General features: G+C 42.3%; 1 protein-coding gene across 28 annotated transcripts in view; it reads right to left on the bottom strand.

Annotated features, from left to right (window-relative positions):
• The window catches only part of prom1a (prominin 1a), a 93,820-nt gene that overhangs the window by 21,494 nt on the left and 59,151 nt on the right, over positions 1-13,175 (bottom strand). For 21 of the 28 annotated variants that reach the window (XM_085284705.1, XM_085284695.1, XM_085284743.1 and 18 more), the window contains 3 exons: positions 12,852-12,941; positions 12,530-12,553; positions 256-485 (listed from right to left, as the gene is read on the bottom strand). In XM_085284705.1, coding sequence (XP_085140831.1) covers positions 256-485; positions 12,530-12,553; positions 12,852-12,941 — 344 coding nt within the window. The remainder of the gene's footprint in view (positions 1-255; positions 486-12,529; positions 12,554-12,851; positions 12,942-13,175) is intronic. The other 7 variants (XM_085284790.1, XM_085284808.1, XM_085284817.1 and 4 more) reach the window with 1 other exon arrangement.

The raw sequence follows: 13,175 nt of genomic DNA, 5'->3' as shown, positions 1-13,175 counted from the left end.
CTAAACCTTTCTATTGCTGTATTTCACTGTGCAGCACACTGCATGAGAAACAATGGGACAAAACAATTATTTCTAATGCTTAATATAATGCATAATCTTTAGGGTCAATATAGAAAGGTAGATGATTACTTTAAGACAGACGCAGAAAACGTTGAACTTATCCATTAGCCCAAAGTACTTAAGCCTGATTTTTAAGTGTGAACAATTTTATTGCAAACACGTGCCAAAAAGAGCACCACAGTTACAGTTTTGTACCCGTGTGAAATTTGAGCTGATCTGCAGCTGGGACAACGACTGGCGAATGTTGCGGCATAGCTGGGCTGTGGTAGCATCCGAGTCTTCATCATGGCAGTCAGTGTCATTTAGGGTGTGGTTGATGCTGGTCCGGACTTGGCCCAGGTTTAGGCTCAGTTTCCCTGTTCCATCCTGAAGCACCTCCAGAGATGCATTAACGCTCTCCAAGGCCTCCTTGGTTTCTCGCATGGCTGAAATAACGAGACCACAAGCGACATGGCAAGTGAATTGGGTTTAATATATGAGGGAAAAACCAATAAAGGAGAAATGCCCAAAGCAAAGTACCTAAAAAGTAAAAATGAAGAACAGTGGTTTTTGGGACTGTTCTCGCTGCAGTCACATGTTCTTCCAAAATGTAAATAAAGTCAGCTGGATTGTCTTATATCCTCAGAAAAATAAAAATGAAGGTGTTTTTTCACTAGTTATCTTGAAGAAAATTTTTAAATTAAAGGAGTTGTCATGTAGGGCTTTTCGATTAACTCTATTCCCATTGGATACTACTATGTGGTTTGGCTTCAGATGACTCAAAGAATCATGAATACTTTATATGAATCTTTCAGTTCTCTTCTGGAAAATACTGTAACAGTAAATGTGTGATATTAGACAGCCTTTGATTTCACCAGTGAAGAGGAAGTATGGAGCTGTTTTGTTTGTTTTGTTTTGCTTTTTTTAAACAGTGTATTGGTAACACAAATCGGGTAACCAGAACAAGGCAGTGGAGGCCAGAGGAAATCATAATGGTTGACCAGAAATAGCAGAAATACAGCTTAGAAACAGATATAGCATGATTTTTCATGCTTGTGTGCAACCCTGAACCCTGTTATAAAAAGCATTATGTGTAAAATGGGACTACGTAGGAAAAGAAAATTGTTTCATATTAAATAACTGTTTTGCTAAGTGGTAAAGGAACTATTAAGACCCTTTACCTAATTAAAATCACAATCCTACAATGTCAAAAGAACACATTATGCTGCTTGAATCATTGGATCATAATTATTGAAACATTAATGCATATTTCATTTTAATGTTTCAGCTGGAGGTTATTTAAATTGCTAATATATGTAATACTCTGATAAATATCAGTGGTATTTATTTTGTTTTCATGAGAATAAGTCGAAGAGAAAATAACAGTTCATGGTGAGGTTAAGAGTGGTATAGATATGTGATATAAATGTATTAAAATGCATAAATAGTGTGTGAAAAAAATCAGTTACGTTAAAAAACCATAATTTCATGGAATGTGAATGTCTGTTAAAAGAGAAGAAGTGTAACTTGTTTTGTATGCTACGTCACGAGAGGTCATGACTTGCAGATGACTTCCGGGGGAAAGAGACTCGCGAGGAAGAGAGGAGAAGAAAAGGAGGATTACTAAAATGGCATAGACGAAGCATGGACTTCGGGACTGCTTATGTCACCAAAGTTGTTCGGCAACAACATATCACCCGTCTGCGGACTTCCCGGCAATCATTCGGAGCGTTTGAGCCGGGCTTCCCGTATCTTTTGTGCTTGGCTAAGCACGAGGCACGTTTGGCTACGTTGGCTAGCTGGAGCTAGGCTAACGCCACGGTCCTGGCTAACGGAGATTCCGCCGGAGCGAAGAGACGGAGTTTGAGAGTTGTCTCGGGAGAGAGTCGCTAACCGTGGATGATTTGCTGCTATCTAAGGAACCGGAGATTCGTTGCTCGCTGCCGCGAGTGGAGACGGTTGCTACCACAACGAGCGAGTTATTCATCGGAGGAGGTGGAGACATCACGGATACTCGGAGGTATTGTTGTTATTATTAAGAGCTCCAACTAAAGCGCGCCAACAACAAAAATAAACTAAGAGTGCACTCTGGGGAAAGAATAACATTGGACAGGTTAAGGGAAAAAATACTAAAATCTATCCCCCGGGGGTTTATTGTATGTTTTGTATATGTGTTTTTTTCATGAAGAAAAAAAAGGGTTGGATGTGAATTTCCTGCAATTGTTTAATACATTTTCTAACCCTGAGATCCTGTGTTGGGTTTATTGCATGGTGTCTTATCATTTGAGTATTCACATGTATTAGCCTTAATCGGTTAAGTGTATTTCCTTAGCCTCCGCTTGTCTGTGTAGACACGAGAATCATATGAACCTTAGACTGATATTTATTTTTCGAGATGTATCTTTTATCACAGAATGTTTAAGTAGAGTCAAGACTGCACCCGAGGGCATAAGGGGGGAGTCTTGTCACACGAGCCGGTGGTAAAAGTGTTACATTTTTGGGGGCTCGTCCGGGATGTATGTAATTTTGTTATGACTGACCTGGTTTTCCGTCATTCACCAAAGAGAGGGAACTAATTTTTTTTGAGATTGCTAAGGAAATTATTTTTATTGTCAAGTGTGGTTACATTTATTGTGAGATCTCTTACTGTTTGAGCTAAAAAAAAAAAAAGAAAAAAAGAAAAATGGAAGCAGTTGAAATTGAAGCTTGGTGCAAAAGGAAGCAGTTAGCTTATGGACATGCAGTTGTTTTGAGTGATGTGGACCCCGATGTCACAGATGCAGTTCTGCTATCGGCCTTGAGCCAGGTCAAAGTATTTGGAAAATCCGAGATAGTTGACCGTTGTCTTGATGTAGCTTCTAAGACACAGTTGGTACTGATCAAGACTTCAACTGACTTAAAAAATCAAACCGTACCGGATGTTGTTGGACTTCCTGGGGAGGCGGGTCCATGGCCAGCTCATGTGCTCACTGCTCCTGCAGAAAATGATGAGTTTCAATCTAAGCTAATGTCATTCCTGAATGCGGAAGGTAAAACTCTTACTGACATTGGTGGCTTACTTCAGCCTTCACCCCTTGATGTGAACACGGCTTTGATACATGCTATCAGTTCCTTAGTGGATAAATGTAACACCACATCTGTTGATTCTCAGAGCTATCGTAAGCTGCGCATGTTCTCTGGTGTGAAACCTACGCCCAATGGGGAGGAAGAGTATGATGCCTGGGCAGAACAGACAACACATCTGCTAGATGAGTGGCAGTGCAGTGACAACATAAAGAAACAGCGAATAGTGGAAAGTCTGAAAGGTCCCGCTGCAGACATTGTAAGGTTCTTGAGAGTCCAGCAGCCCACTGCAACTTCATATGACTACATGCAGGTTTTGGAGACGGCTTTTGGAACAACTGAGAGTGCGTCCGATCTTCTGGTGAAGTTCAGACATACCTACCAAAATGTGGGCGAAAAGTTGTCTACTTACTTGTTGAGGTTGGATAAACTGCTGCACTGTATTTTCAGAAAAGGAGGCGTGGCACTGTCTGACATGAATCGATTACGGATGGAGCAGGTTGTGAGGGGAGCACTGCAACAAGACATGATTGCACTTCGTCTTCGTATGACTCACAAGCTGCGAGAACCCCCTTCTTTCAGTGAGTTGCTAAAAGAAGTAAGGGAGGAAGAGGACATGCTCCAAAGCAGAAACGATAGTAAGAACCCAGTAATGTCACAGTCTGTAACTCCTATTTCTAAGTCGGCACCTGAACAAGAAGTTGATCCTGAAGTGGCAAAGCTGAAAAAAGAGTTAAGTGTCATGAAAGCTGAGATGCTTAGTCTTAAAGCTGCTACGGTTGCATCACATCCAGACACCCAGATTTCACAACCAAAAGTCCCTGCCAAGCCACCTTATAAAAGAAATGCTACCCCACAAAGGTCTGGCTATCAAGAGGATAAACCTGGAATATTTTGCTACAGATGTGGGGAGGATGGACATTTTAAGAGAGAATGTGAAGGTGAAGAAAACCTACTCAAAGTCAACAAGCGCCTCATTAAACTGACAAAGAAATCGGGAAACTACCGCGGGGTCCAGTAGAGGAACGGCCTGGCATCCCGGTGGTTGTAAAACGTTCCACCAAGTGCAGCACCTTAGAGGGAAAAGTGAAAGACACTGTACCTGCAGGCTTAGTGGGCCCTAGCTCTGTAGTGTCGGTACAGATTGAAGGCATCTACTCTAAAGCCATACTCGATTCTGGTTCTCAAGTAACCCTGCTGTACAGATCCTTCTACGACAGATATTTGACACACCTGCCATTGACGTCTATCGACACGTTGGCGATATGGGGTCTCAGTTCCGCCGAGTACCCTTATGATGGCTATTTGTCACTTAGGCTGGAGTTTTTGGAAGCAGATGTAGGTGTGAGTGAGACCATTGATGCACTTGTGTTGGTATGTCCCGACCCAGTTGCGAGAGGTGAAGTTTCCCTGCTTGTTGGCACCAACACACCCACTGTGAGGCGATTGCTTAGCCACTGCAGGGAAAAGGGAGGAGAAAACTTTGTGAGATCCATGCACATTCACCCAGTCTTCAGAAAAGTTTTCAGTGAGATCTCAGTGTTACCACCTGATGCTGACAGTAACCAGAGGGGAACGGTGTGGTTCACCCAAGCCAAACCTGTCACCATACGGCCTGGGGGAGTCGCCCAAGTGGCTGGGGCACCAAAGTTTCATGGAGTGCTGGGCACTCAGACAATCCTTGTAGACTCACCTGATGACCCTGCGAATGAGTCACGGTTTCCCGATGGACTCCTGGTGAGACCAGAGTTGCAGACCTCCACTGGTGTGACGGCCAAAAGAATTACTGTTCTAGTTAGAAACATGTCAGCACGGGAAATTACCTTGACCAGAGGGACACCAATAGCTCATCTGTTTCCAGTCGACGTTGTGTCATCTCTACCTGGGAGAGAAGAGTCTGAAGTTGAGTTCGCTGGGAAGCTGAGCCCCTTTTCTTTCAACTTTGGAGACTCACCAGTTCCTAAGGAGTGGAAGGAAAGGTTGGTGACAGAAATGATGGAGCGGAGTGAAGTTTTCTCTCTGCATGAGTTTGATGTCGGATGCAGTAAGAGCACCCAGCACACTATCAAAACCACAGAGGACAAACCATTTCGGGAGAGGTCTCGTCGGTTGCCACCTGCTGACGTAGAGGCATTGAGACAGCATCTAGCGCAGCTAAAAACTGCTGGTGTTATTACAGAGTCACGCAGTCCTTATGCCTCACCCATTGTGGTCGTGAGAAAGAAGAATGGGAAAATAAGGATGTGTGTGGATTTTCGGACCCTAAACCGCCGCACCACTCCCGACCAATACACGGTGCCAAGAATTGAAGATGCTTTGGCATGTCTCAGTGGAAGCAAGTGGTTCAGTGTGCTTGACCTTCGGAGTGGATACTATCAAGTGCCCATGGCAGACTCCGACAAGGAAAAGACAGCTTTCATTTGCCCGGCTGGATTCTTCCAATTTGAAAGAATGCCACAGGGAGTGACAGGGGCTCCCGCTACATTTCAGCGGGTAATGGAACAAACTGTTGGAGACATGAACTTGCTTGAGGTGTTGGTCTATCTCGACGATCTCATTGTGTTTGGAGCCACGCTTGAGGAGCATGAGATTCGGTTGCTGAAGGTGCTTGACCGTCTAAAGGACGAAGGACTGAAGCTGTCACTGGATAAATGTCAGTTTTGTCAGCCATCGGTGACTTACGTTGGGCACATCATATCTCAAGATGGGGTGTCTACTGATCCAAAGAAGACTGAAGCTGTAACCGCATGGCCAAGACCCAACACTGTGACTGCATTACGGTCGTTTCTTGGATTCTGTGGGTACTACCGGCGTTTCGTGAAAGATTACTCCAAGGTAGCTCACCCATTGAACCAACTGTTGTCTGGTTACCCTTCAACTGCAAAGAAGAAAGTAAAGGACAGACAGGATGGTCTGTACCTTAACCCCGCAGAGCCCTTTGGTGGTCGCTGGAGCGGAGAATGTGAGGCAGCTTTTGAGGAGCTGAAGCGACGACTTACCCAAGCTCCTGTGTTGGCCTTTGCCGACCCTCAGCTACCTTATGTGCTACATGTAGACGCTAGCCGGGAGGGGCTAGGAGGAGTGCTGTACCAGGATCAAGGTGAAGGATTGAGACCTGTGGCTTTCGTCAGTCGGAGTTTGACTCCTTCAGAAAAGAATTATCCAGCCCATAAATTGGAATTTTTGGCGCTGAAGTGGGCGGTAGTGGACAGACTGCATGACTATCTGTACGGGACCAAGTTCGAGGTGAGGACAGACAACAACCCTCTGACATATGTGCTAACGTCTGCCAAGCTAGACGCGACGGGTCACCGTTGGCTTGCTGCCCTGTCTACATATGACTTTAGTCTCAAGTACAGAGCAGGAGTCCAAAACATTGACGCTGACGCTCTCTCTCGCCGGCCACAATCGGGGTCGATATCCAAATCCGAGTGGGACGACGTTCCTGCAGCAGGAGTGAGAGCCTTGTGTCAAATGTCTGGGGTGATGAAACATAAAAACCCACGATCCGGAAGAGCCATTGACTCTTTTGGCACTTCTCCACAAGCTATCCCACAAGCTTATTGCAATCTGGCTTCTTTGAGTGTTAAGAATATGCCTTTTGTGAGTCTTGCTGAGTTGTCGACCGCTCAACGGGAAGACCCCGGCATAGGACAAGTGTGGACAGCTCTGAGTAATGGGAATAGTAACCAAGTTGACAAGACCAAGCAACCAACTTGCTCTTTGCTGTTGAGAGAGTGGGACAGGTTAAAGATGCAGAAAGGAGTGATGTATCGCATTGTAACTCCTCCAGGAAAATCACGCTGTTCTCAGTTGGTACTACCAGAAAAGTATAGAGTCCCTGTACTGAAATCACTGCACGATGACTCAGGTCATTTGGGCCTCGACAAGACATACGGCTTGGTAAGAAACCGGTTCTACTGGCCTCGGATGAAGTCAGAGATTGAAGAGTATTGCAAGTCTTGTGAGAGGTGTATAAAAAGAAAGACTCTACCCAAGAGAGCTGCACCTTTGTCGCATTTGCAAAGTGAGGGACCGTTCGACCTTGTTTGTATGGACTTTTTGTCCATAGAGCCTGATTCGAGCAGCACAGAAAATGTTCTGGTCATTACCGATCACTACACTCGGTATGCTCAAGCTTTTCCAACAAGAGACCAGAGAGCCTCTACGGTTGCAAAGGTGTTGCTGGAGAAGTATTTCGTTCATTACGGACTGCCACGGAGGATGCACAGTGATCAGGGCAGAGATTTTGAAAGTCGTCTTGTTCATGAAGTGTTGAGTTCGCTTGGAGTTGAAAAGTCAAGAACGACGCCCTATCATCCTCAAGGAGACCCTCAACCCGAGAGATTTAATAGGACGTTGTTGGACATGTTGGGGACCCTGGAACCGAACAGAAAGAAAAAATGGAGTCAGCACGTCGTTCATTTGGTTCATGCTTATAATTGCACTCCAAATGAAGCTACAGGTTTCTCTCCTTATTTCCTTATGTTTGGGCGTGAAGCTAGGTTACCTGTGGATTTGTGTTTCGAGACTTCTTGTGATGGCACACCACAGAAAACTTACCTCAAGTACGTTTCTGACCTGAGGAAGGAGTTAAAGGCTGCCTATGAACTAGCAGAGTCCGTCGCGGCCAAACAGAATGAGAACAATAAGCAGCGGTATGACAAAAGAATCAGGTTCGCACAGTTGTTACCTGGAGACAGAGTCTTGCTACGAAACCTCGGGTTACAGGGGAAGCATAAACTGGCCGATCGCTGGGCGTCAAAACCATATGTTGTGGAAAGCAAGATGCCGAACCTACCAGTGTTCCGGTTGAAACCTGAAGATGGTGATGGACCAATCAAGATCCTCCATCGAAATCACTTACTGCCTCTTGGGGAGAGGATATGTCTAGACTCTGCATCCCATACGGATCTCACCCCTACAAGGAGAGTCTTGCGACGGAGGAAACAGAAAGAATGCACAGACAAGCCTGGAAAGGAAAAGACACTATCGCAGAGAACGGCAGATAAAGACTCTGAAAGGGAAGGAGTCACGCCCCGTGATAAAGATGAGAAAGAGTACACTGACTCCGAAGATGAGGATTTTGGACTTTGGTGTGATCTGACTGTTGAACCTCTCAGGTGCAACATGGATAGTGATACTCTGGAACCATTCAGTCTGGATTTGGGTATTTCCTTAAGCGACGTAGCTGAACAACCAAAAACAGTTGGGCTGGGAGTAACACAGGAATGTGTAGAGGAACCTGAGACGGACAGTGTAAATGAATCTGAGTCTGTTGAGATCACCGAAGCCGAATCACCTGATACTTGCGAGAATCCTGAGGAGACAGGGAAAGACAAAGTACTGCCTGAAGACATTCTCTTGCAAGAAGAGGACACTGAATTTAACTCTGAGACTAATCTTGATGTTGACATTAAGGCCAGACCTCAGCGGTTGAAGAGGGCTCCTTTGAGGTTAACTTATGATGAACCAGGTCATCCCAGTGTGGTAGCCGCCACAACAGTGAAATATGTCTCTTGTTTTTATAAATGGATAGGCACACCCATCTTTGCTTAGTTGTGTGTTTTACTCACCTGTTGTGCCATAATGGTTTATGTTTTCAAGGTACAAAGTCATGAGGGCATGCTTTTCTTTGGTGGGGGGAGAGTGTAATACTCTGATAAATATCAGTGGTATTTATTTTGTTTTCATGAGAATAAGTCGAAGAGAAAATAACAGTTCATGGTGAGGTTAAGAGTGGTATAGATATGTGATATAAATGTATTAAAATGCATAAATAGTGTGTGAAAAAAATCAGTTACGTTAAAAAACCATAATTTCATGGAATGTGAATGTCTGTTAAAAGAGAAGAAGTGTAACTTGTTTTGTATGCTACGTCACGAGAGGTCATGACTTGCAGATGACTTCCGGGGGAAAGAGACTCGCGAGGAAGAGAGGAGAAGAAAAGGAGGATTACTAAAATGGCATAGACGAAGCATGGACTTCGGGACTGCTTATGTCACCAAAGTTGTTCGGCAACAACATATCACCCGTCTGCGGACTTCCCGGCAATCATTCGGAGCGTTTGAGCCGGGCTTCCCGTATCTTTTGTGCTTGGCTAAGCACGAGGCACGTTTGGCTACGTTGGCTAGCTGGAGCTAGGCTAACGCCACGGTCCTGGCTAACGGAGATTCCGCCGGAGCGAAGAGACGGAGTTTGAGAGTTGTCTCGGGAGAGAGTCGCTAACCGTGGATGATTTGCTGCTATCTAAGGAACCGGAGATTCGTTGCTCGCTGCCGCGAGTGGAGACGGTTGCTACCACAACGAGCGAGTTATTCATCGGAGGAGGTGGAGACATCACGGATACTCGGAGGTATTGTTGTTATTATTAAGAGCTCCAACTAAAGCGCGCCAACAACAAAAATAAACTAAGAGTGCACTCTGGGGAAAGAATAACATTGGACAGGTTAAGGGAAAAAATACTAAAATCTATCCCCCGGGGGTTTATTGTATGTTTTGTATATGTGTTTTTTTCATGAAGAAAAAAAAGGGTTGGATGTGAATTTCCTGCAATTGTTTAATACATTTTCTAACCCTGAGATCCTGTGTTGGGTTTATTGCATGGTGTCTTATCATTTGAGTATTCACATGTATTAGCCTTAATCGGTTAAGTGTATTTCCTTAGCCTCCGCTTGTCTGTGTAGACACGAGAATCATATGAACCTTAGACTGATATTTATTTTTCGAGATGTATCTTTTATCACAGAATGTTTAAGTAGAGTCAAGACTGCACCCGAGGGCATAAGGGGGGAGTCTTGTCACACGAGCCGGTGGTAAAAGTGTTACATATAGTTATAGGTAACTTTAGCTATATTAATAAAACATTATATATTAGTGACTTTATATAGTTAACATCTGCAAAATACTAAGCATTTCAAGTGTTATGTTATGGTATAGAGTACAAAGTACAATGTTTGTTTCAAAATATAATGTAGTTGAAGTAAAAGTCAGCAACAATGAATTATTTAAATAAAGCACAATGATATTAAAACTGTACTTTGTTTCCCAGGCACATACTAAGAAATCCTTACTATCAGCCCAAACTCCACAATCGGTGTATCCCTAGTAAAGCCCAGGCCTGATCCAAGTATATCTTTTGAGTTTCTCATCCAAGCTAATGGGGTCTGACATTTTGAGTGTGTCTGTAGTGTTCTCATATACTAGTGTGAATCTCTAGCATCTAAAATTACACTGTTAACTGCACTGCATGCAACAGAATCGCTTTTGGCGAACATTAAGCAAACAGGAATGCTATGAATAATATGAGCCATTATTAAAGATGTCGCTGTTCAGTAAATGACGCTTTTCCATGCATTTGGGTTCATTGTAAGACAGCAGCCAGTGTTAGTATAGAGTCTGTGAGCAGCCTGCAGAGGATGCTTAAAATTCAACAGGATAAAGAAAACAAAAACACTAGCATCCTTGAACAGAGGCATAAAAGGTGAACAACAGGAAACGGTAAATACACTCTCACATAGTGGCACGATTAGCAACACTGTGAAGCCATAGATGGACGCTTAAGCACCATTTTTAATTGTAGTAGTATATATCTCTTGGTTTTGTATTCCCTTTTTCTATCTTGTTACACTCTGCATTCTCAGTGAATAATAAAAAGCTTTGACAACTTGGCTCAAACCCAACAGAAACCCAAAAGGATATGAATATTAAAAACCCAAATTATAGTACAATCACTGCCATGCCAATGGCCAGACATTTTACCAACTTTACTTTTTTCATGCTTACTGACAGATCTTTCATCTTTTCTTGCTGATGTGGTGCAAGCCTATATATTTGGGTCAAACATCCACACAGTAGGGGTGGGGGAAAAAATCGATACTGTGTAGTATCGTGATAATAATAATAATAATGGATACTTTATTGATCCCCATGGGGAAATTACTTGTTTTTCTCTGCATTTGACCCATTCACTCAGTGAAGCAGTGGGCAGCCCACTAAGCAGGCGCCCGGGGAGCAGTGTGTAGGGACGGTACCTTGCTCAGGGGTACCTCAGGGTAGCCGTTAAGTGGATTCGAACCGCCGACCTTCCGATCATGGGGCGACCACTTTACCTACTGAGCTATCCCTGATATTTTGTTTGCTAATAATGTATCGATACAGGGACAGCAGAAATCGATATTTTGTTACAAAAAAAGTTTTTGTGGACTGGAACATGCTCTGACTTCAGAGCATGTTTATCAGCTCCTTTTTCTGAGCAAGAATCCTGACATTCCTTCGCTGTCCAAATGTGTTTAACTTTTTTTATTGCAGCAATAAACATGACAGTTTGCTTATTTTAATTTAAGACATGTTTTATTTTAATTAAGTTTAAAACTTTTTTATTTAATGTAAAATTATATTTTGTTTTAATTTACTTTCAAATTCTTCATTTGCTGAAGGGGCTGCATAGTTTTCACAAATTGCATAGTTTAGAATAGCTATAATTGTACCAGATGGTTGCATTCAGTTAAGTTGGACTAGACTGTAATACAAACCGTTCAGTTTGTCAACAATAAAACTGACTGAAATGAGAGAATGACTGAGTGCGAGACTTTGTTATTAGATAAAATGAATATTGATAAAGTTTACCTTTATGTACAGAATCTGAATATCGCAAAATATTTTAAAAAATTGCAATAATATCGTATCGTGCGTTAAATATTGTGATAATATCGTATCGTGGGATATATGGTGATTCCCACCTCTACCACACAGCATCTAGTTGTAATTCAGAATTTAAAAAACAAGAGAAAAAGAAAACAAGGTACTCTCATAGTTACATATTCAAATAAAAAAAAAAGAAATAAATAATAAAAGTAACATGATTGGTTACACAAACATGTTTTTTATGCTCACATCACACTGGGGTAACACAGTTACAGTATAAAGGGTTTGGGGATTTTGTCAAAACACCATGAACTTAAAACTGCACTAGGCTGGATTTTTTTTAATCATTTCCATTTATATTCATAAATGGAAAGAAAATTGAGAGAATTTATTTGTCCAATTTACCTGGTGACAACAGAAGCAGACATTCACATAAAGGAATAAAGCATGAATCTAAAGTATGGATGCCTTATAGTAAAATTATATATATGTATGTATGTATGTATGTATGTATGTATGTATGTATATATACTTCCACCCCCACAAGAAAAAAACCTTTCTACTTTCTTCACTCTGTGGTCACCAAAGTAAGATATAGCATAGTGCAGTTTTTATATACTGACTGTTTATTTTTCATCAAAAACTCAAGAACTGTAACTCGGGGCTCAGGTAGGCATCAAGGAAGAAAACAAAGGGGACGAATCACAGTAGCAACAATGGTGTCAAAATTCACAAAGTCAAGGGTCAAAGGACTGTGGGTCAGTTACTAAGTTATCATTACCTTTAATGGCCCTCTCGATTTTCACTTTATAAAAAAAAAAAAAGCATAAAATACAAAGATTAAGGATTAATGAAACTATTATTATATGGTGGAGGACTTATTACTTATAGGAAAATACTGAAACGAGTCCTAAACCTGTATTTCCACCAAAAAAAGGTTATTCACACTTTAAATCACACATTTAAGGGAAAAACATTGTATTCATCACACAACTGGCAGCACTGCAATGTTTGCAGTGAAGCTGTAGCTGGCATTTAGTAGCTTAGAACCTGCAATATTTTGATCTTAGCTAGAGGAGGAAATTAAAAGTGAGCAACTGTACCTCCAGCCATATTGAGAACTTGGTCCAAGGCAGGACGGACCTCCTTATCCAACTGATCATGTATTCTTCCACCCAATAATGGACCTATGTCTGTAGAAAACATCAGCATAGACACGTTAGTCCAAGTCACTCTTGTTCCCAATTTTGTTCTCTAGTAAACTTGTGTTCTAATGGTTTGAGTATACAAGGCATAACTTCTTCCTTTTTTTGTTTTTAATTTAAAAGCTTAAAATCCTGGCTCTGCTTTTGCAAGTCACAACTTCTAGGAAAGAACTGCCTCCAGAAGAAAGTAGCAGGAATACTCAAGAGATGTTTTTTAAAAGT

The sequence above is a fragment of the Mchenga conophoros genome, linkage group LG2 (genome assembly GCF_057382185.1).
Source record: "Mchenga conophoros isolate Kocher_MC1m ecotype Shallow Benthic linkage group LG2, M_conophoros_male_GT1.1, whole genome shotgun sequence".
In the NCBI taxonomy this organism is placed as follows: domain Eukaryota; kingdom Metazoa; phylum Chordata; class Actinopteri; order Cichliformes; family Cichlidae; genus Mchenga; species Mchenga conophoros.
This window is presented reverse-complemented; position numbering and strand designations above follow the sequence as displayed.